Raw genomic sequence first — 22,643 nt, 5'->3', positions numbered from 1 at the left:
AATTCATGTAACTCAATGTTTCTAGCTAAAGACAAGGGCCAAAGGTTGTCCAAAGTATACGTTTGTGCATTAAAAAACAGCAAAAAAATTTCTCTATAGCTAAAAGAATAACTCATTAATTTTTCAATGAAATATAGTTTTATATAGCTGAAATATAAATAGGCTTTACTAAGGGAAAAAAATGACCTTATTCTATAAATAACCTAACTTTCATAAATTCTTTCATTCAACAAACAGCTACTAAGTAAAGAAATGAGTCAAACCTCAGGGATAAAATGAAGCATGACTACTACATAATTCCCAACATTACGGATGGCTACAACCTGGGGCACCTGGGTGGCTCAGTTGGTTAAGCGTCTGCCTTCAGCTCAGGTCATGATCTCTGGGTGCCTCACCTCAGGCTCCCTGCTCAGCGGGGAGTATGCCTCTCCTCTCCCTCTGCCCCTCCCCCTCCTCATGCGATCCCTCTCTCTCACTCTCTCAAATAAATAAAATAATTTTTAAAAAGATTAAAAAAAAAAAGGATGCTACAAGCTAGTGAGAGAAAAAACATGAATAATCAGAATATGTAAAAAACGCTATACTATACAGGCACCCGGGTGGCTCAGTCTGTTAAGCCTCTGCCTTCAGCCCAGGTCATGATCCTGGGGTTCTTGGATCGAGCCCCTTGTTAGGCTCCCTGCTCAGCATGGAGTTTGCTTCTCCCTCTGCTACTCTCCCTGCTTGTGTTCTCTCTCTTTCACTCTCGCTCAAATAAATAAAATCTTTAAAAAAAAATACTATACTATAGTTATATACTAAGTACAATGACAAGTGAACAATGAATTTTGTTTATAAAACTCAAAAACTTAGGAAGAAACAGAACAACTTCCCAAGTAATGAACAAGTAATAAAAAAGCAGGAAACTCTCTTACTTGGAAAATCCTTTCCATCTGGATAGTAATATTCTGTGAATTCTATATAGACAGCTGACATTTCCTGTGGAAGATACAGGGATTTCTTATTGCAAGAAATCATACTCTTGGGGGAAGAACGACATTGTTCTGCTGTAGAGACCTGAAAAAATAATTAAGCATATTGAAGTAACACTAAATAAAGCCCTTTCCAAACAATTTATGCCACATCAACATCACTTCAAACTCCTAAAACTACTTCAAATAATTTATTAATTTCCAATGAAAACGTTATTATATATTTAAGCTCACATTAAATTATTTTTAATAATACCAATCAACTATTCAGAAAACTATAACCTCTTTAAAGGCTTATCATAACAACTCTTTACAATAGTCCTTGCAAACCTATTATTTTGAGCCATAAAATATCAGAATATTTCTATAACAGAAATAAGTAAATGGTACAGTCAGAACACAGATCCAGGTCCACAAGAACAGACTGCTTCCCTGGTGTGTATTTATAGTAATATTTTATCACAATTTATCATTATGAAAAATAATTAGCTATATACAGAGTTTCAAGCTGGGATAATAAAAAAATTATGGAGATGGATAATGGTGATGATATGGGAATGGCTGTACAACTCTGTAAATAAAACAATGCCAATGAATGCGACACTTAAAAATAGTGAAATGCTATCAAAACATTACGTTGTACACTTGAAACTAATATAATGCTATATGTCAATTACACCTCATTTTTTAAATTTAAATTTGATTAGCCAACACATAGTACGTCATTAGTTTCATATGTTGAGTTCAATAATTCATCAGTTGCATGTAACACCCAGTGCTCATCACGTGATGTGCCCTCCTTAATACCCATCACCTAATATCCCATCCCCCTACCCACATCCCTTCCAGCAACCACCAGTTTGTTTCCTAGAGTTAAAAGTCTCTCATGGTTTGTCTCCCTCTCTGATGACTTACCATTCAGTTTTCCCTCCTTTCCTCTATGATCCTCTACTCTATTTCTTATATTCCACATGTGAGTGAAACCATATGATAATTTTTTCTGACTGACTTATTTCCCTCAGCATAATACCTTCCAGTTCGATCTACGTGGATGTAAATGGTAAATATTCATCCTTTCTGATGGCTGAGTAATATTCCATTGTATATATATACACCACCTCTTCTTTATCCACTAATTTGCCGATGGACATCTTGGCTCTTTTGACAGTTTGGCAATTGTGGACATTGCTGCTATGAACACTGGGGTGCATGTGCCCCTTCGGATCACTACATTTGTATCTTTGGGGTACATACCTAGTAGTGCAATTGCTGGGTCACAGGGTAGCTCTCTTTTTAACTTCCTGAGGAACCTCTATACTGTTTTCCAGGGTGGCTATAGCAGTTTGTATTCCCACCAACAGTATTAAGAGGGTTCCCCCTTTCTCCACATCCTTGCCAACATTTGTTGTTTCCTGTCTTGTTAATTTTAGCCATTCTGATTGGTGTCAGGTGGTATCTAATTGTGATTTTGATTTGTATTTCCCTGATACCCAGTGATGTGGAACATTTTCTCATGTGTCTGTTGGCCATTTGATGTCTTCTTTGGAGCAATGTCTGTTTATGTCTTCTACCCATTTCTTGACTGGATTATTTGTTCTCTGGGTGGTGAATTTGGTAAGTTCTTTATAGATCTTGGATACTAGCCCTTTATCTGATATGTCATTTGCAAATATCTTCCTCCATTCTGTCAGTTTTCTTTTGGTTTTGTCAACTTTCCTTTGCTGTGTAAAAGCTTGTTATCTTGATAAAGTCCCAATAGTTCATTTTTGCTTTTGTTTCCCTTGCTTTTGGAGACGTGTCTACCAAGAAGTTGCTGCAGCCAAGGTCAAAGAGATTGATTCTGTGTTCTCTAGGGTTTTGACGGACTCCTGTTTCATATTGAGGTCTTTCATCCATTTTGTGTTTATCTTTGTGTGTGGTATAACAGAATGGTCCAATTTCATTCTTCTATATGTGGCTGTCCAATTTTCCCAGCATCATTTATTGAAGAGACTGTTCTTTTCCATTGGATCTTCTTTCCTGCTTTGTCAAAAATCAGTTGACCACAGAGTTGAGGGTCCATTTCTGGGTTTTCTATTCTGTTCCATTAGTCTCTGTGTCTGTTTTTTGTGCCAGTACCATACTATCTTGATGATTACAGTTTTGTAATATAGTTTAAAGTCCAGCACTATGATGCCACCAATTTTGGATTTCTTTTTCAACATCCCCTTGGCAATTTGGGGTCTTCTCTGGCTCCATACAAATTTTAGGATTATTTGTTCCAGCTCTGCGAAAAATGTCTATGGTATTTTAATAGGGATTGCATTGAATGTGTACATTGCTCTGGGTAGCATAAACATTTTAACAATATTTCTTCTTCCAACCCATGAGCATGGAATGTTTTTCCATTACTTTGTGTCTTCCTCAATTTCTTTCATAAGTGTTCTGTAGTTTTTAGATTATGGATCCTTTACCTCTTTGGTTAGATTTATTCCTAGGTATCTTATGGTTTGGCGTGCAACTGTAAATGGAATTGACTCCTTAATTTCTCTTTCTTCTCACTGTTACTGTATAAAAATGCAACTGATTTTGTGCATTGATTTTATATCCTGCCAGTTTGCTGAATTCCTGTATGAGTTCTAGCAATTTTGGGGTGGAGTCTTTTGGGGGTTCCACACAGAGTATCATGTCATCTGTGAAGAGTGAGAGATTGACTTCTTCTTTGCCAATATGAATGCCTTTTTTTTGTTTTGTTGTCTGATTGCTGAGGCTAGGACTTCTAGTACTATGTTGAACAACAGCGGTGATAATGGACATCCCTGCCGTTTTCCTGACCTTAGGGGAAAAGCCTCTCAGCTTTTTCCCATTGAGAATGATATTCGCTGTGGGCTTTTCATAGATGGCTTTTTTGATATTGAGATATGTTCCCTCTATCCCTACACTGTGAAGAGTTTTAATCAAGAAACAATGTTGTACTTTGTCAAATCCTTTTTCTCATCCATTGAGAGGATCACATGGTTCTTGTCCTTTCTTTTATTAATGTGATGTATCACATTGATTGATTTGCGGATGTTGAAGCACCCTTGCAGCCCAGGAATAAATCCCACTTGGTCGTGGTGAAGAAGCCTTTTAATGTACTGTTGGATTGTATTGGCTAGTGTGTTGGTGAGAATTTTGGCATCCATGTTCATCAGGAATACTGGTCTGTAATTCTCCTTTTTGGTGGGGTCTTTGTCTGGTTTGGGGATCAAGGTGATGCTGGCCTCACTGAAAGAGTTGGGAAGTTTTCCTTCCATTTCTATTTTTTGAAACAGCTTCAGAAGAATAGGTATTACTTCTTCGTTAAATGTTTGGTAGAATTCCCCTGGAAAGCCATCTGGCCCTGGACTCTTGTGTGTCAGGAGATTTTCTTGCTGGCTATGGGTCTGTTTAGGTTTTCTATTTCTTCCTGTTGCAGGTTTGGTAGTTGATATGTCTCTAGGAATGCATCCATTTCTTCCAGATTGCCTAATTTGATGGCATATAGTTGTTCATAATATTGGATTTTATTTCTGCACTAAGAGATTCTCTAGTGTCTTTTATACTTTTTCAAGCACAGCTAGTAACTTTATAATCATTATCCTGAATTCCAGGTCTGACATTTTACTTATATCCATATCAATTAGATCCGTGGCAGAGAGTATTACCTCTCATTCTTTCCTTTGTTGTGAATTCCTCCTCCTAGTCATTTTGCCCAGAGAAGAATGGATGAATGAGATAACAAAATCAAAAATATCAACCACGGCCCAAGTGAAATACACACTAGACAAATCTAAAGAGGTCAGAAACCATAAACAAAAAGAAAAAGGGAAAAAGGGGCACCTGGGTGGCTCAGTTGTTAACTATCTGGGCTCAGGTCATGATCACAGGGTCCTGGGATAGAGCCCTGCATCGGGCTCCCTGCTCTCTGGGAAGCCTGCTTCTCCCTCTCCCACTCCCCCTGCTTGTGTTCCTGCTCTCGCTATCTCACTCTCTGTCAAATAAATAAATAAAATCTTAAAAAAAAAAAAAGGGAAAAAAGTAAGAATATAATTTCCCAGGTGGACAAAACAGGGTGACCCGCTTGGTCCTGGGTATATTTTGGTCTGTTTGTTAGAAGACACTAAATCCCAAATTGTAAAGAAAGCAAAACATATATATATATATTTTTTTTTTACAAAAATAAAATTGAATACAGTGAAAGGAAGTCAAAAATGAAGAATATATCTATAAAATGTAAATGTAAAAATGAAAGTTAAAAAGACTTAAAAACAAAGAGTTGATAAGTAACTAGTTGAAAAGGAAAATTTTAAAAGATGAGATACAAAAGATAAAAGAATCATGAGTAGAAACCTCAAATTCTATATACTATTTTCCCCTAGCACTCTCAGTTTTGTAGTTCTGTATGCTCCTGTAAACTTGGTATTCGCCTGATGTTCCAGCTGGTCTTCTGGTAGAGAGGCCTGCTGCGTTGATTTTCAGGTGTCTTTGCCAGGGTGGAGTTGCACCGCCCCTTCCCAGGGGGCCAGGCTCAGTGTTAAGCTGCTTTGGGTTACTCTATGTGGCTTTTGCTCCCTGAAGGCTTTCCATGACACTTTAGAGGATGAAAATAAAAATGGCAGTGCCCAGATCTCCAGGCCCGGAGCTCAATGATCATTGCCTCCTCTCTTTAGTAAACCCTCAGGGAAAAGTAGTCTTCACTTTTGTGTGCGCCCATCTCTGCAGACTCCTGTGGTGTGCACCTGCACTGATCCTCCCGGAAAGGAGGGTTGCAATGGGCTTGTCGCTTGCAGGGCCCCTACACAGAAGTGGTCGACAGATTGAGCGTGCACCTGTGCCACCCCTCTGGGGAGAAAGAGAGTTGCCGTGTTTCTGCCCTTTGCAGGGCCCTGGCATGGAGAGTGGTCGCCCTACTGAGCAGCTGTTCAAGGTTTATAGCAAACCAAGCTGAGAGCCCATTCCGGGGTTTGTTGACTGTAGCCGGTTTCCTGCTCCGATGCTTGGGAACTCTACCAGCTCAGGCACCCCCATTCTTTCTGTGACCCCGGGGATCCTGAGACCATACTGTCCCATCTAGGATTCTGCCCCACTTCGCCACCTGAGCACCTCTCAGGCAGGGACATGTCTCACTGGAGCAGACCTCTAAAAGTTCTGATTTTGTGCTCCGCTGCTATATTACTTTCTGGCACCTGGCTGATGGAGCCTCCTTCCCACTCCCCCCTAACCCCCTGCCATTTATCTTCTGATATATATCCCCTCAGTGGTGGCTTCTCTATTTGTAGAATTCCAGCAATTCTTTTCTTACATCTCAGGTTGAATTTATAGGTGTTCAGAATGATTTGATAGTTATCTAGCTAAATTCAAGGCACCGATGAAATGAGGTCCCCTACTCTTTCACTATCTTGCCTCCCTCCTCTCAATTATACCTCAATTTAAAAAATGTCTAAAATGGTAAATTTTATGTTATGCATATTTTACTACAATAAAATTAACTTAAAAATAATACAACTAGAAATGCTTCTGTCAAATAGTTTCATCTCTTATTTTTTCTAAAAAGACTATTAGTTTTAAGGTTCTTATTACACTTTTTCACTCTCCCCTGCAAAACAGCAAATTTACATAAAAATGTATATATTAATTTCCCCAAAGTTCAACCAATAGTTTTATCAATTTCATTTATTTGTGCTTATTTAGTATATACCCTGCAATGTATCTCAAGGTTAATTTTTTTCATTCATTTAACAAACATGTATATTTCTCATATGAAGTAGAATAGTTTTTCAATAGTTTATGTTTCATCTTGGCTAAATTGCTTATAAACCTTTTGAATAGTAGTACAGTCTTTATAAATTTAAGTCAGTTCTTTGCATTATCTAATTAAGAAGCTCTTCTCTGCATATATGGAAACAAATCCTTTTCAACTCAATGTATCAACTTACCTTAATAGATAATAACTTACTTCCTGTTGTCTTCAACAGAAAAAAAGTTACTCAAATTTGGATAAACATTCTATTTTCTTCCGGTTATTTTTATTTGTTTTATTTGTATGTGTGGGATTTCTTTACTGTATTTCACCCTCAACTACTTCGGATTATGGGTGATTCCCCTCCCCAATTTTATATGTATTTATTTACATCTTATAATTTAAAGTTAGTTTCCAATAAGATACAGCAGATACAGAATGTAAAACAAGAAGCAACTGTATAATAAGAAAAAAAACTGAGTTTTCCCAAAATTGGCACTATTGACATTTTGGGCCAGATAATTCTTTGTTGTGGGCAACTGCCAACAATGCCCAGTGCCTTGTTAAAATATTTAGCAGTATCACTCGTCTCTACCCACTATTTGTCAGCAGCAATCCCCTCTGGTTGTGACAACCAAAACTGTTTCCAGAAATGGCCGAATGTCCCCATGGGGTAAAATCAGCCCCAGATGAAAACCACTGAGTAAAATAAAAATAAATTTTTTTATCAAAATAAACCACAACAATTCACAGATGAGAACACATATCTGAAATTGTTTAAGAATATTATATATTCTATTGTTCGTCTCAAGGATTGCAATATTAGACCATGTTTTATGATAATAGCCTGAACAATATAAATGGGACAGAGATCTTAGCCATGAAGTTATGTTCACAAAATAGGCAACACTTAGTAGTTCAATAAGACAAAAAAAAAGGATTTGTTTCTTCCACTAAGAGCATTGTGTAATAAGGAATTTGGCCTTCTAAGAGAAGTCTGGCCTTTATCCCTGCTGCTGGGAGGTAATTCTAAATTGAACTGATAGTTTATGCTTATGATGATGACTAAGAGGGGGGCTGGTCAGACTTGATAGTCTTAGTAATCTTTAGAGGGTCGGGGCTTTGGGTAACCTGGTATTAATTTACATAGAGAATGAGTTCACCTACAAGGGGAATACTTAATGCATATTGTTACACATCCATGCCAGGAAGCTAAAATGTCCTGAGGACAGGAAGTTTCACAACTGGAACCCTCCCAGCCCAATTCAGTTTCTCTCTCTATGGCTAAATCTAATTTATATCCTTTCCCTGTAATAAATGTAATTCTTAGTATAAATGTGTTTCTTAGTATAATTTCTTTGAGTTCTGTGAGTTATTCTTTTTTTTTTTACTTTTTTGATTGTTATGTTAATCACCACACATTACATCATTAGTTTTTGATGTAGTGTTCCATGATTCATTGTTTGTGCATAACGCCCAGTGCTCCATGCAGAACGTGCCCTCTTTAATACCCATCACCAGGCTAACCCATCCTCCTACCCCCCTCTCCCTCTAGAACCCTCAGTTTGTTTCTCAGAGTCCATCATCTCTCATGGTTCGTCTCCCCCTCCGACTTCCCCCCCTTCATTCTTCCCTCCTATCTTCTTCTTTTTTTTTTTCTTAACATATATTGCATTATTTGTTTCAGAGGTACAGATCTGTGATTCAACAGTCTTGCACAATTCTTTGTGAGTTTTTCTAATTCTTGAATCCATAGGTAGTTTAGGGGAGACTCCTGAACTTGCAGTTGGTGTTAGAAGTCTTGTGCAGATTTGGCAGTCTGGAGGACTATGCTCTTAACCTCACAGTTTGGTTAATTCTGTGCAACCATATAAACAAAAATTAATGAATTGACATTTTCTATCCTGTCTAGTTTAGCTATTTCATAAAACTGGGCAAGATGTGGGGTTTTTGTTTTTTTTTTTTCTTTTTAAGTAGGCTCTACACCCAGAATGGAGCCCAATGCAAGGCTTAAACTCATGACCATGAGATCAAGACCTGAGCTGAAATCAAGAGTTGGACACTTGATCAACTAACCCAGCCAGGTGCCCCTGGTCAAGATATTTTTAAATAAAATGGTGACATGAGTTTATAAGAGATGCTTGCAGAAGGTGTTTATCAGAAGATCTAATTAAAAAATAAAGCGTACCTGGTATATATTGAAATCTGCAAGTCTAACCACAACAGAACTAGACATTAACTTAGCTTTGGATTGTTGAGATAATACTGAAGGTGTTCTGGAAGTCCCTTTCAGAGCTGAGTCTTTCTCTGTGGGAAATGAAAAAACCTTTCAATTTATTGCAACATTATTTTTATAACAGTCACTTTTTTATTATTAAGACAGCTACTAGAAATATACATGAACACTTAATTTGTCAAACAAGATAATATAAACTGTGAAAATATATATAAACTGACGTAGGTTATCACAATGATTCCTATTTTTTGTGTGTGATTATTCCTTAAACGTGAGTCATACTTACATCACATTTAAGATATTCTTGTACAATAATTTTTACCTGAAATTCTTGGTAAAAAAAGAGACCTTTAGTTATTTAACAGTCTCAAATATTCTATCTGGATATTACGCTTATTAGTCATATTAATTTAAAGTGCTTTGGTCCATAATCCTATGGTCTGAATAAGGTTCAGAACTTTTAGATATTAATTAAACATAATACTTACCCACAGAAAATATCATATTATGATCACACACACACACAAACACAGGCACAGACACTTAATACCAGAGGAATGCCATAATGTTATTATAGGTAAAATACCTGTTTGTGTGTGCTGGGGAGAGGCATGTGTTGGGGATTTAGGAGGTGAACCTACATTATGATCCTTTACAGCCTGCTTAAGCATTTCAACGTTGCACTCAAATTCATGTAACAACTCATTGGCCCATCCATTTTTTGTTTTAGTTGCATCACTAAAATACATCCAATGATTACAACTATCCCCTGTAAAATGAATGACAGGTATTTCACTGAAAAATGCACAATTTTCATTTATCTTATTATAGCACTGCTTCTAATTAATGAGATTTATTCATTTTCCAAGGGACTCTTTCTCAAGGGAGCAGCCTTCACCTACAAGAGCTTTTAATCTGCCTGGAAAATGTGAGCAAAACATTTAGAATACAGGGAAAGAATGTCAAAAGCAAATTATCTAAAAGGTTTCTATCAAGACTCACCATTGGTAGAACATCACTCAAAAGTTTCAATGACAAACAGTACTCCTGGTCAACCTTCACTGAATGCTCAACAACCTGGTATACTTCCATTACAAAGAACCCCAGAAAATACTACCACAGAAAAAAGTCCTTTCCTCAAAGATTTGTTATAAAGTGACTAATAAAACCTATCCTTAAAATGGTAAGATTATTAGAACACTAAAGAAACCAATAAAATATCTCAAGATAGACATCAGTCATAAAGATATAGATATATCTATACTTATATAGATTTTTCAGGAGGAAAAATAAAAAATCAGGATTATTAGTTTCTCTGTAGCAAAAACTGAGAAAAGCAGTATGTACTTAAAAGGGTTAAGAAAAATGACTAAGAGTTTTACCTCCCAAAATATGAATTATTTCTGTAGTTAAAAAATATTTTATGTATATGTAAGTAACTTACAAATTAGGAGAATAGAATATATAGCAAAGCCTTCCAACAAAAATCAAAACAAACAGTAAAACCTTTAAATTCTGTCAGGTACAGATACAGAAATAACAAAGAGTAGGAGATGGAAATTTATGAACAGAAAAGTTTTATCACTTTCTTAAAGTCCTGAAAAATTCATTATACTTGTTTTTTCTTATTTTTGTGAATTAAAAAAAAAAAGCCACACATTACCAAAATGCAGAGATTGGCATAAGGTCAAATTACTTAATTTGGCTATAAATATATATACCTTTTGTTTTTATTATTTGGGAGAAAAAGCCTATCAATATTCAACTATTCAAAAGTATATTATGTATTACTTCTCAGGTTTTTGGCTAAAATCAAGTGCAAAAAGTCTATTAATGAAACTTAGAAAATATAGAAAAGTTAAAAAAAAAGTTTCAGGAATCTTAAAATCATTGCTATCCTTTTACTTTATATTCTTTCTTGATTTTTTAATATACTAATAATATACTAACTTTTAAAATTCTACACATATTAATAACTTACTTTTGCTACAATGAACAAAATAAAATGGCACAAAATATGTCTTCCACATTCTGATTTTAAGTTTTAAATCAATTATTTAGAATACTGACAAATGCTAACAATTACACTTTCTAATAATCTACATAAAACTCTATAAAATGCATAAATATTTTCTATGGCATTTATATCTTCTTGGTAAGATACTACTGGGGAAAAAATAACAAACGTCTTGGTCTCTTTTTTCGTTAAAAAATTAAAGAGAGGAAAGATGGCAGTAGAGTAGAACTCCAGGCTCACCTTAACCCACGAATACAATTAGATTACTATCAAGTCATCCTAAAAAACCCAGAAATTGACCTCAAGACTGGCAGAACACCACACTAAAGGTAGAGAAGAGGCCACAATGAAGAAGGTAGGAAGTGCGGTGACAGGGTTTGGGAAACAGATCGTGGCTACTGTGTTGGGGAGGGAGCCAGAGTCACAGAGAAGGGTTAAAGAAAAGCTAACACACAGGGGAACACATGGGGAAAATGAATCCCCATAAGCAGCTGACTTGGAAAGCAAAAGGAACTGAATTTCATGACTTCTAGCAACCAGCAAGGCTTAAAGCCTGGAGTTCTGAAGGTCAGCATGCCTGGCTGTGGGAAAGTTCGGAGGACACTGAAGCAGCTCTTGTAAAGAGGGCAGACAAACAACCCACAAACATGTAGCATGGAAACAGCAATCTGAAGAGCACCTGAAGCATACACCAGGGAAGTTATTCACTCATCTTGGATCACATCCCAGAGAGAAAGCATTCATGGAGAGATCCCTCTGGGAACAAAGGAACAGGCCAGCACCATTTCCTTCCCCCGCCCCTCAGCATAAGCACAGGGTAACCTGCAGGAATCAGCTTAGTGTGGACATCCACTACCCAACTTGCTTACATCAAACCTTGCTCCACGCACTCCAGTGGAACTGCCCCTCCCACTCACACTTGCCTCAGTCCCAGTGCAGTGGACCCCACTCCTCCAGAAGACATGCCCAAATCCCTGCTCACACTGCAACTCCCTAAATGGGAGTTTTGAAGAGCCTCTGTTCCGCCAGTTGTGGCAACAGGTCTCAATTCACAAGCAGACCAGAGCATACCTAGCTAAAATGCTCCATATTCAGGCCAGGGACAAAACACTGCCAACAGGCAAAGAGAGCCTCTGCAGACAACTGGCCTGGGAGATAAAGCAACCAGGAAACAACAACAGAGCACTCCCAGAAGCACCAGGACCTGGTGAACAGGAACACCAGAAAGCAGGGTACTCCAGGACCTGTTTTTCATAAGGCCATTACCCTCAAGAACAGGCGATATAGCTGATTTTCCTAACACAGAGAAATAGGCACAGAGACTTAGACAAAATGAGAAGACAGAGAAATTTATCTCAAGTGAAAGAACAGGACAAGGGCACAGCCTGAGAGCTAAGTGAAACAAATATAAGTTACATGACTGATTCAGAATATAAAGTAATGATTATAAGGATATTCATTGGACTTGAGACGAGAGTGGAAGACATAAGCGAGAACCTTAACACAGAGATAAGGAATGACATAGCAAAGATAAAAGGCTCAATGAATGAAATGAGAAACACACCTGGTGGAATGAGCAGCAGGATGGAAGAGGCAGAGGAACAAATTAGTAACCTAGAAGACAGATTAATGGAAAGTAATCAAGCTGAACAAAAGAGAGAGAAAAGAATTATGCAAAATGAGAATAGACTTAGGGAACTCAGTGATTCCATCAAACATAATAACATCAAACATAGTATTATAGGAGTCACAGAAAAAGAAGAGAGAGAAAAGAAGGCAGAATATTCCTTTGAAGAAATAAAAGAAGGCAACTCTCGGGTCCCCCTCCCAATTCGGGAGCTTTGTACTCTATCATTTAATAAATTTTACTATCACTCAATAAACTCTGCTTTGCTGCCTGAAAGAAAGAAAGAAACAAAGTAACAAAGAAACAAAAGAAGAAAGAAAGAAAAGCTAAAAATTTCCCTAGATACCTGTTTCCTTTCCTGGGAAAGGATCAGGATCTAGATCCAGGAGGCACAGAGAACTAACATCAAAATCAACAAAAGCAGATGCACACCAAGACATATTTTAATTGCCAAAATATAGTGATAAAGAAAAAAAATTAAAAGCAGGAAGACAAAAGAAGACAGTAACTTACAAGGGGAAACCCGTAAGGCTATGAGAGGATTTTTCAGCAGAAATTTTCCAAGCCAGAAGATAGCGGCATGATATATTCAAAGTGCTGAATGGGGAACATCTGCACCAAAGAATACTCTATCCAGCAAGGCTATCATTCCGAATAGGAGAGATAAAGAGTTTCCCAGACAAACAAAAAAGAAAAGAGTTCATGACCATTATACCAGTCCAGCAAGACATATTAAAGGGGACAGTGAGTGGAAAGGAGAGACCAAAAGTGACAGTATTAAGATAGGAAACACAAAAGCAGTAAAAATGAATATTTTGTAAAAAAATCAATCAAGGAACTCATAAAATAAAGAATGTAAAATATAAAAACATAGATCTAAAATGTGGGGAGGAGAAAAGTAAACAATGGGATCAAAGTTAATACAGATTGCTATATGCAGAAAAGGTTATATACAAACCTAATGGTAACCATAACAAAAACCACTAATAAATATGCAAAGAATAAAGAGAAAGAAATCCAAATATATCACTAAAGAAAATCAGCAAACCATGAAAAAGAGACAAAGATTAGAGAAAATCTTTAGAAATGACCACAAAACAAATAATAAAATGACAATGAATACATATCTGTCAATAATTACTTTGAATTTATGTGAACTAAATGCTCCCATCAAAAGACACAGGATAGGAGAATAGATAAAAAGAACAAGGCCCATCTATATGCTGCCTTCAGAAGACTTATTTTATACCTAAAGACACTGGCTGATTGAAAGTGAGGGGATGGAGAAACATTTATCATGCAAATGGATGTCAAAAAAAAGCTGGAGTAGCAATATTTGTATCAGGCAAAACAGACTTTAAAACAAACACTGTAACAAGAGACAAAGAAGGATAATATATAATCACAAAGAGACAATCCAACAAGAAGATATAATAATTGTAAATATTTATGCACCCAACACAGGAGGACCCAAATACATAAAACAGTTAGTAACAAACATAAAGGAACTAATTGATAGTAATAATAGTAGGAAACTTTAACATCCCACTTAAACATCAATGGACAGATCATCTAAACAGAAAACCAATTAAGAAAACAATGGCTTTGAATGACAAACTGGAACAGATGGATTTGACAGATACATTTAGAACATTCCATCATAAAATAGCAGACAGAATACATATTCTTTTCAAGTGTACATGGAATATTCTCCAAAATAAATCTCAACAAATTCAAGAATGTTGAAGTCATACCATGCACCTTTTCTGACCACAACACTATGAAACTAGAAGTCAACCAGAAGAAAAAATCTGGAAAGATCACAAATATATGGAGGTTAAATAACATGCTACTAAACAATGAATGTGTTGACCAGAAAATGAAAGAAGAAATAAAAAGAGTAAATGGAAACAAATGAAGATATAATGGTCCAAAACCTTTGGGATGCAGCAAAAGCAGTTCTAAGAGGGAAATTTATAGCCAAAGAGGCCTACCTCAAGAAGCAAGAAAAATCTCAAATACACCACCTAACCTTACACCTAAAGGAGCTAGAAAAAGAAAACAAACAAAATCCCAAACCAGTAGAAGGACATAATAAAGATTAGAGCAGAAATAAATTACATAGAAACTAAAAAAACCAATAGAACAAATCAATGAAACCAGGAGCTGTTTCTTTGAAAAAAATAAAATAAAATTGATAAACCTCTAGCCAGACTTAAAGAAAAAAAGATGCTCAACGGGGTGTCTGCTTCTCCCTCTGGCCCTCCCCCCTCTTGTGCTCTCTCTCTCCCATTCTCTCTCTCTCAAATAAATAAAATCCTAAAAAAAAAGAAGAAATGAAACAGGACTCCAATAAAATAAAAAATGAGCAAGGAGAAATAACAACCAAGACCACAGAAATACAATTATAAGAGGTTATTATGAAACACTAAATGCCAACAAATTAGACAACCTAGAAAAAATGGATAAATTCCTAGAAACATATAAACTACTAAAACTGAAACAGGAAAAGAAAGTTTGAACAGACTGATAAGCAGCAAAGAAACTCAATCAGTAATCAAAAAACTCCCAACAAACAAAAGCCCAGGACCAGATGGTTTCACAGGCAAATTCTACCAAACATTTAAAGAGGGGTTAATACCTATTGTTCTCCAAACTATTCCAAAAAAATAGAAAAGGAAAGAAAACTTCCAAATTCATTCTATGAGGCCAGCATTACCTTGATACCAAAACCAGGTAAAGATACCACTGAAAAAAGAACTACAACCCAATATCCCTGATGAACATAGATGCAAAAATCCTCAACAAAATACTAGAAAACGGAATTCAACAACACATTAGAAAAATCACTCACCGTGAACAAGTGGGGATTCATTCCTAGGTTGCAACAGTGGTTCAATATTTGCAAATCAATCAATGTGATATAGCACATCAAAAAGAGAAAGAATATGATCATTCAACAGGTGCAAAAAAAGCATCTGACAAAGTACAACATCCATTCATTATAATAGCCCTCATCAAAGTAGGTTTGGAGGGAACACACCTCAACATAACAAAGTTCATGTATGAAAAACCCACAGTGAACATAATCTTTAATGGGGAAAAACTGAGAGCTTTTCCCCTAAGGTCAGGAACAAAACAAGGATGTTCACTTCCACTACTTTTATTCAACATTGTACTGCAAGTCCTAGCCACAACAATCAGACAACAAGAAGAAATAAAGAGCATCCAAATCAGCAAGGGGGATGTGAAACCTCCACTATTTGCAGATGACATGATGCTGTATACAGAAAACTTGAAAGACTCCAGCAAAACACTGCTACAACTGATAAATGAATTCAGTAAAGTCACAGGATAAAATATCAATGTATAGAAATCTGTTGCATTTCTATACACCAATAATGAAGCAGCAGAAAGAGAAATCAAAGAATCAAGCCCATTTACAATTGCCCCCAAAACCGTAAGATACCTAGGAATAAACCTAACCAAAGAGACAAAGGAACTATACTCTGAAAACTATAAAACACTGATTAAAGAAATTGAAGAAGACACAAAGAAATAGAAAGACACTTCATGCTCATGGATTAGAAGAATATTGTTAAAATGTCTATACTATCCAAAGCCTACACATTTAATGTAATCCCTATCAAAATACCAAAGGTATTCTTTTCCAGAACTAGAACAAACAATCCTAAAATTTGTATGGAACCACAAAAGACCTCGAATAGCCAAAGCAATCTTGAAAAAGAAAAGCAAAGCTGGAGGCAGCACAACTCTGGACTTCAAGTTATATTACAAAGCTGTAATCATCAAGACAGTATAGTACTGGCACAAAAACAAATACATAGATCAAGAGAAGAGAACAGAAAACCCCCAGAAATAAACCCATTAAGTATATGGTCAATTAATTTTTGACAAAGGAGGAATAACTATCCAATGGGAAAAGAACAGTCTCTTCAAACAAATGGTGTTGAGAGAACTGACAGCAACATGCAAAGGAAACAAACTGGACCACTTTCTTATACCAAACACAAAAATAATTCAAAATGGATTAAAGACCTAAATGTGAGACCTGAAACCACAAAAATTCTAAGAGAAGAGGCAATAACCTCTTTGACATCAGCCAGAGCTATTTTTTTCTAGATATATCTCCTGATGCAAGGGAAACAAAAGCAAAATAAACTATTGGGATTACATCAAAATAAAAAATTTTGCACAGCAAAGAAAACAATCAATAAAACTAAAAGGCAACCTTACAGGATGGGAGAAGATATTTGCAAATGACATATCCAATAAAGGATTAGTATCTAAAATATATAAAGAACTGATACAACTCAACACCCAAAAACCAAATAATCCAATTAAAAATGGGCAGAAGACATGAGCAGATATTTTTCCAAAGAAGACATCCAGATGGCCAACAGACACATGAAAAGATGTTCAATATCACTCATCATCTGGGAAATGTAAATCAAAACTACAATGAGATAGCACTTCACACCTGTCAGAATCGTTAAAATCAGTAACACAAGAAACAACAGGTGTTGGCGAGGATGTGGAGAAAGGGGAATCCTTTGCAATATTGGTGGGAATTTAAATTAGTGCAGCCACTCTGATAAACAGTATGGAGGTTCCTCAAAAAGTTAAAAATAGAACTATGCTATGATCCAGCAATTGCACTACTGGATATTTACCCAAAGAATACAAAAACACTAATTCAAAGGGATATATGCACCCCTAAATTTATTACAGCATTATTTACAATAGCCAAGATATGGGAGCAGCCCAAGTGTCCATGGATAGATGAATGGATAAAGATGTGGTATATATCTACAATGGAATATTATCAGCCACAAAAAGAATGAAATCTTGTCATTTGCAAGGACATGGATGGAGCTAGAGAGTATAATGCTAAGCAAAATAAGTCAATCAGAGAAAGACAAATACCATATGATTTTACTCATGTGGTATTTAAGAAACAAAACAAAGGAGCAAAGGGGGAAAAAAAAAGAGGGACAAATTAAGAAACATACTCTTAGTTATAGAGAACAAACTGATGGGAGGGGGGTGGATGCTGGTTGGGTGAAATAGGTGATGGGAACTGAAGAGTGCAGGTGTTGTGGTAAGTACTGAGTGATGTATGCAATTGTTGAATCACTATACTGTACACCTGAAACAAATGTAACACTGTATGTTACTTAACTGGAATTAATAAAAAATAAAAATAAACATACATTAAATTAAAACAAAATAGGGCGCCTGGGTGGCTCAGTCGTTAAGCGTCTGCCTTTGGCTCAGGTCATGATCCCGGGGTCCTGGGATCGAGTCCCGCATCGGGCTCCCTGCTTGGCGGGAAGCCTGCTTCTCCCTCTCCCACTCCCCCTGCTTGTGTTCCTGCTCTCGCTATCTCTCTGTTAAATAAATAAATAAAATCTTAAAAAAAAAAAAATTAAAACAAAATAAAATAAATACAAAATGAAATAAATTAAAACAAATAATACAAAAGGAAATGAGATAAACTATCTATATAACTTTAAAGCAAGATTTACGTCTGTTAAAGAAATTGTTATACATACCTGCTTTGTGATAAGGATAATAATCTATAGTTAGCTGTGTAAAAGACAGTTGCATAGCCCCTCCAGTAATACGTCTATTTGACTCTGGAAAAAGAAAAAAAATGGAATTGAGAGAAAGAGAAAGAAACATTAAGCAAGTATCAGAAACACTTCATTTATCAGACAGTCCAAGCAATGATTAACTGTCTCTCTGTTGTCATAGATAATACATTAAGGATTTCAGGAAATGCAATTCAATCTAATCAGTGTTTATTGAGCTCCTATCATTCGCAAGGTACCAAGCTAAACAGTGAGGATACAAAAAGAGCAGAATTTTTATATTTACAGCCCTAAACATATGCCAAGCAATGTTTTAAATACTTTAAGTATACTTGCTCATTTGCTCTTCCTTACAACCTTGAGATAGATACTACTACTACTACTACTACTACTACTACTACTATTATTATTATCCCCATTTTCTAGATAAGTAAACTGAGACACAAAGATGGTAATTAAATAGACCAAGGTCATACTAGCCAAGAAATATAGAGCTGGTTTTGAACCCAGGAAATATTAACCTCTATATTATATCATCCTATCTCTTACTGAAGGGGAAATTTAGCCTATTGGGTTAGTCCAAATTAACACAGCTATATGAAGATTAGAAGTAGATCACAACTCAGTGTGACTCCAACATAAAAATCAAATTTTAAAACAGCATGAATAAATCAACTGGAAGTAAGGAAAATACAAATTAAGATACAACTAAGTACAAATGAACATAATTCATTTCAGACCTTTCTGGATTTTAGAACAGATCTGTATGATGAGGGAAATGTTTTGGTAGAGTTTTCCCCTTAAATAACATAATTCAGCCTGTTCTATGAAGGAATATAAAGAGTGAAAATGTAAAAAAAGCTTAAAAGACACTTTTTTTCTATTATTTTGCTTATTACTTAACCTTGACCCCTCATTTTGTTATTTTGGATTATTTTAACTTTTCCATTTTCCTTTCACCTAACTAAAGCAGAAGATGCCAACTTTAAACCAAATGACACAAAGATGGACAAAAGAAAAGAGAACAAATCCTTCTCTAAACTCCAAACTTTCCTCATCTTTTTGTTCCACCCTTTTATCTAGTCAGTGACATCTGGCTGCCTTATCTGATGAAGGCAGGGTAACTTCTGCTACCCAGGATCGGTCTCAATATTTACTCTTTCAGCTTTAAAAATACAGAGCAACAATTTTCACAGATGTACAGACTGTGAATCAGGTCTGAGGTAGAATGGTTAGATACAAATATCCCGGTTTTAAAGAGATCCTCAGCTTGATCCTCAAGCTCACGACAGTCTGAGAACTACTGTCCTAGAAGAAGGCCCACTTGATGAGCCCTCCCAACACTTATGGGCCAGGAACACTCTCCAATGGAGAAACAGAAATGCTTACTTAGTACCTACATTATGGAACCACAGATTTTCAAAGCGACCAAGAGCAGCTTCCCATTTACTCCATTACCTGTGTCTACTAAATAAGGAAAAATAAGAGAAACAAAAGCTAAAAGAAAAAAAACTTACTAACTAGAATTTAGCTTCCTAAGCAAATTTTGGGAGGATTACTGGCGAAGAGACACAAGAAATGGTAAACAGCCACACAGCTGTGTTTACATGTATATGGGGTCAGAAAAATGCAGACAGACCACCATGGGAAAACATGTGTGCAAATAATTATGAATTGAGTATGGACTCAAATTTAATTTATATACAGTTTCAAAATTATGAAAAAGTTAATTCAAAGGCAAGTCTAATATTTAGGCCTTGATTTTTTTAAAACCTAATTTTACTGGTAGTATCTGGTGAAATACTAGCTAACAAAAAATTGTGCTGAAATACTAAGTACTAAAGCAAAATAAAATTTCATACAAATATATATTGCTTAAAATTACAACTTTCATTTACATACCTCATATGAATGATAAAATTATGGCCAGTTATCATACCGGACATACTATGTATTACATATGATAAACAATCCAGTTTTGTAAGAAATCCTAGAAAAACCAAAATAGTTTGAAATAAGCAGCTTTTATTACCTTTTTCTTTAGCATGAATATCATCACATATGTGTAGATCTAGATGAGAAATCACCAAGTGATGAGAGGTTTCTTTAACATCAAAGTCATTGAATAGTTTCACAATTGCATCATTTAGATCAGGAGCATTTGAGGTCTGTGGTGTCTTCACTTGTTGGGTAGATGGGGCTACCGCAGAGCTCTAAAAGATTCAAAACTGCCTTATCACTTCATGTTAAATATTTGAAATTCCACAAACAAGAAAACTTAAATATCTTTAGTAATGAAGTCATGAAAAATAAGCTAATATATTTTGTTTTCTATCAATAACTCAATTCCCCCCAAATATTTTCTGAATTATACGAGAATAAAGTTAAATCTAAAAACTGGAGAATTATACACAATTTGAATGAGACCAATGTATTTTAATAAATACTTGAATATTTATATATTTATAGTCCTTATTCTAGAAAATATATTTAGTAACTATTAAAGGCAGCTTATTCAAATAGTATCAGTTCTACCTATTAGAAGAGGAACAAGGGCGACTGGGTGGGTCAGTCAGTGGAGGAGTTTTCCCCTTAAATAACATAATTCAGTTTATTCTATGAGGGAATATAAAGAGTGAGAAATGTAAAAAAGCTTAGAAGATACTTTTCTCTATTCTTTTGCTTATTACTTAACCTGGATCCCTCATTTTGTTATTTTGGTTTAACATTTCCATTTCTTGGTTTCAGCTCTTGTTTTGATCTCACCTGTTGTGAGATGGAGCCCCGCATCAGGCATGGACTCAGCGGGCAGTCGGCTTGAAGATTCTCCCTCTACCCCTCCCCCACCCCGAACAGCCTCACTCACACCCACACACACCCCACTCTCAAATAAATAAATCTTTTTTTAAAAAAAGAGAAACAAATGCGAGCCCTGTATACATCAGCTGTATACACTATTATATAGCCTGTAAAAATAAATCACTTCTTTGTGAAGTCCTTGTGATACACTGTAAGTGCTCTGGTGCCTCTCGTAAGAGATGAGGCACATCCTTTGAACATGGATATCTGAAGAAGCCAGAAAGCAGAAGAGATTTATAACAGACTCTGCATTCAAATTCTTTTCTCCCCAAAGTGAAGAAGCATAGAATACTGCTAAAGTATAAAGACTGATGTGAACTTAACAGCCTAAAATGATTCTATATACGTAAGCATACTGTAAGATCATCTGTTACATAAGCTAAAGAACTGTACATGAAATTTTGATAATAATTAACAAAATGAAGACCAAACTTTTCATTAAAAAATATTAAAAAGTTTCTAATTAAGAACAATTCATTAATAAAAGTATAGTTAGTGATATATGGAAAATTAAAGTATATATATATTTTGTATATATACATGTTTATACATTATCTATTAAGAATTATCTGTAAACGAATTTCAAAGTATACTCAGTAAATGAAAATTTCTCAAAGAAAATGATCAAGACCCACAGTAATTAAAGAAAAGTAAAGATGAAATATAATTGTGAAGCCTTAAATTCTAGGGGCTTGAGAAAATTTTTTTTACTAATTGTCGAAGTAACTTCCATAAGACAAATCACTTATTTTTACTTTTTTTTTTTAGTAGGTTCCAGGCCCCACATGGAGCCCAACACAGCACTTAAACTCAGGACCCTAAGATCAAGACCTGAGCTGAGAACAAGAGTCAGACACTTAACCAACTGATCCACCCAGGCGCCCCAAGGCAAATCACTTATGTTCTTCTACTTTCAAAGCTTTAACAGACTACTATTTATATCTATGATTGTACTATTTTGAAGGAAAAAATTCTCCTGTATTTCTTTAACCAGGGTTTCTATCTTCTTCATCAACAAAAATACTGATAGAAACAAAAACATAAACATTAATCTCTCTACAAACCCTTTTCTTAATGTTGTGGTAGATTCAGTTTTTATACGCTGTTTGCGGGGGGTGGGGGGGAAGTGGGCCATTATGAACTCTTTTGCCTTCTGAATAATCTTAACATTTCTTGGTTTTCAGTGTAGTCTTCCCTTTTAGAGAAGGAAAAGATGAAGCTAATCAAATATTTATGAGAGAAGACGTCTCTCAATTTGTACAGCTGAGCAAAGGAACACTATCAACTACTTCACTCTCTTATCCACTCTCTTGGTCCTCAAATCATTAGGACATTCTATATGATACCTAAAGTAGTAATGTGACAACTACCACTCAAGAAAGAAACTCTGTGGTAGCGTGAATGGTTAAGTAAGTCTACTAAGAAATATTAGGGAGCAACAAAAAATAGTAATTACAAAGACTAACAACATGGAAGAAAATTGTATATATCCACTTACTACATACTAAAACTAGGAAAAATGCAGGTGCCTAGGCAAAAAGACTGTAAGGAAATAACTCAAAATGCTGACACTGGTTT

At 35.7% G+C, this 22,643-nt stretch overlaps 1 protein-coding gene across 6 annotated transcripts in view; it reads right to left on the bottom strand.

Annotated features, from left to right (window-relative positions):
* BLTP3B (bridge-like lipid transfer protein family member 3B) overlaps positions 1 to 22,643 on the bottom strand; it is a 120,705-nt gene that overhangs the window by 54,208 nt on the left and 43,854 nt on the right. For 5 of the 6 annotated variants that reach the window (XR_010411378.1, XM_045872770.3, XM_045872769.3 and 2 more), the window contains 5 exons: positions 20,239 to 20,419; positions 18,168 to 18,251; positions 9,534 to 9,716; positions 8,900 to 9,018; positions 915 to 1,056 (listed from right to left, as the gene is read on the bottom strand). Coding sequence is in view for 5 of the 6 variants with exons in the window: in XM_045872770.3 (XP_045728726.1) it covers positions 915 to 1,056; positions 8,900 to 9,018; positions 9,534 to 9,716; positions 18,168 to 18,251; positions 20,239 to 20,419 (709 nt within the window). In the remaining variant the exon portion in view is untranslated. The remainder of the gene's footprint in view (positions 1 to 914; positions 1,057 to 8,899; positions 9,019 to 9,533; positions 9,717 to 18,167; positions 18,252 to 20,238; positions 20,420 to 22,643) is intronic. The other variant, XM_045872773.3, reaches the window with a different exon arrangement.

Source organism: Mirounga angustirostris, unplaced genomic scaffold (assembly GCF_029215605.1).
Source record: "Mirounga angustirostris isolate CCGP_5_RB_7025 unplaced genomic scaffold, mMirAng1.0.hap1 SCAF_5, whole genome shotgun sequence".
NCBI classification, from domain to species: Eukaryota; Metazoa; Chordata; class Mammalia; order Carnivora; family Phocidae; genus Mirounga; species Mirounga angustirostris.
Note: the sequence above shows the minus strand (reverse complement) of the source record. Positions and strands in the feature narration are given on the sequence as shown.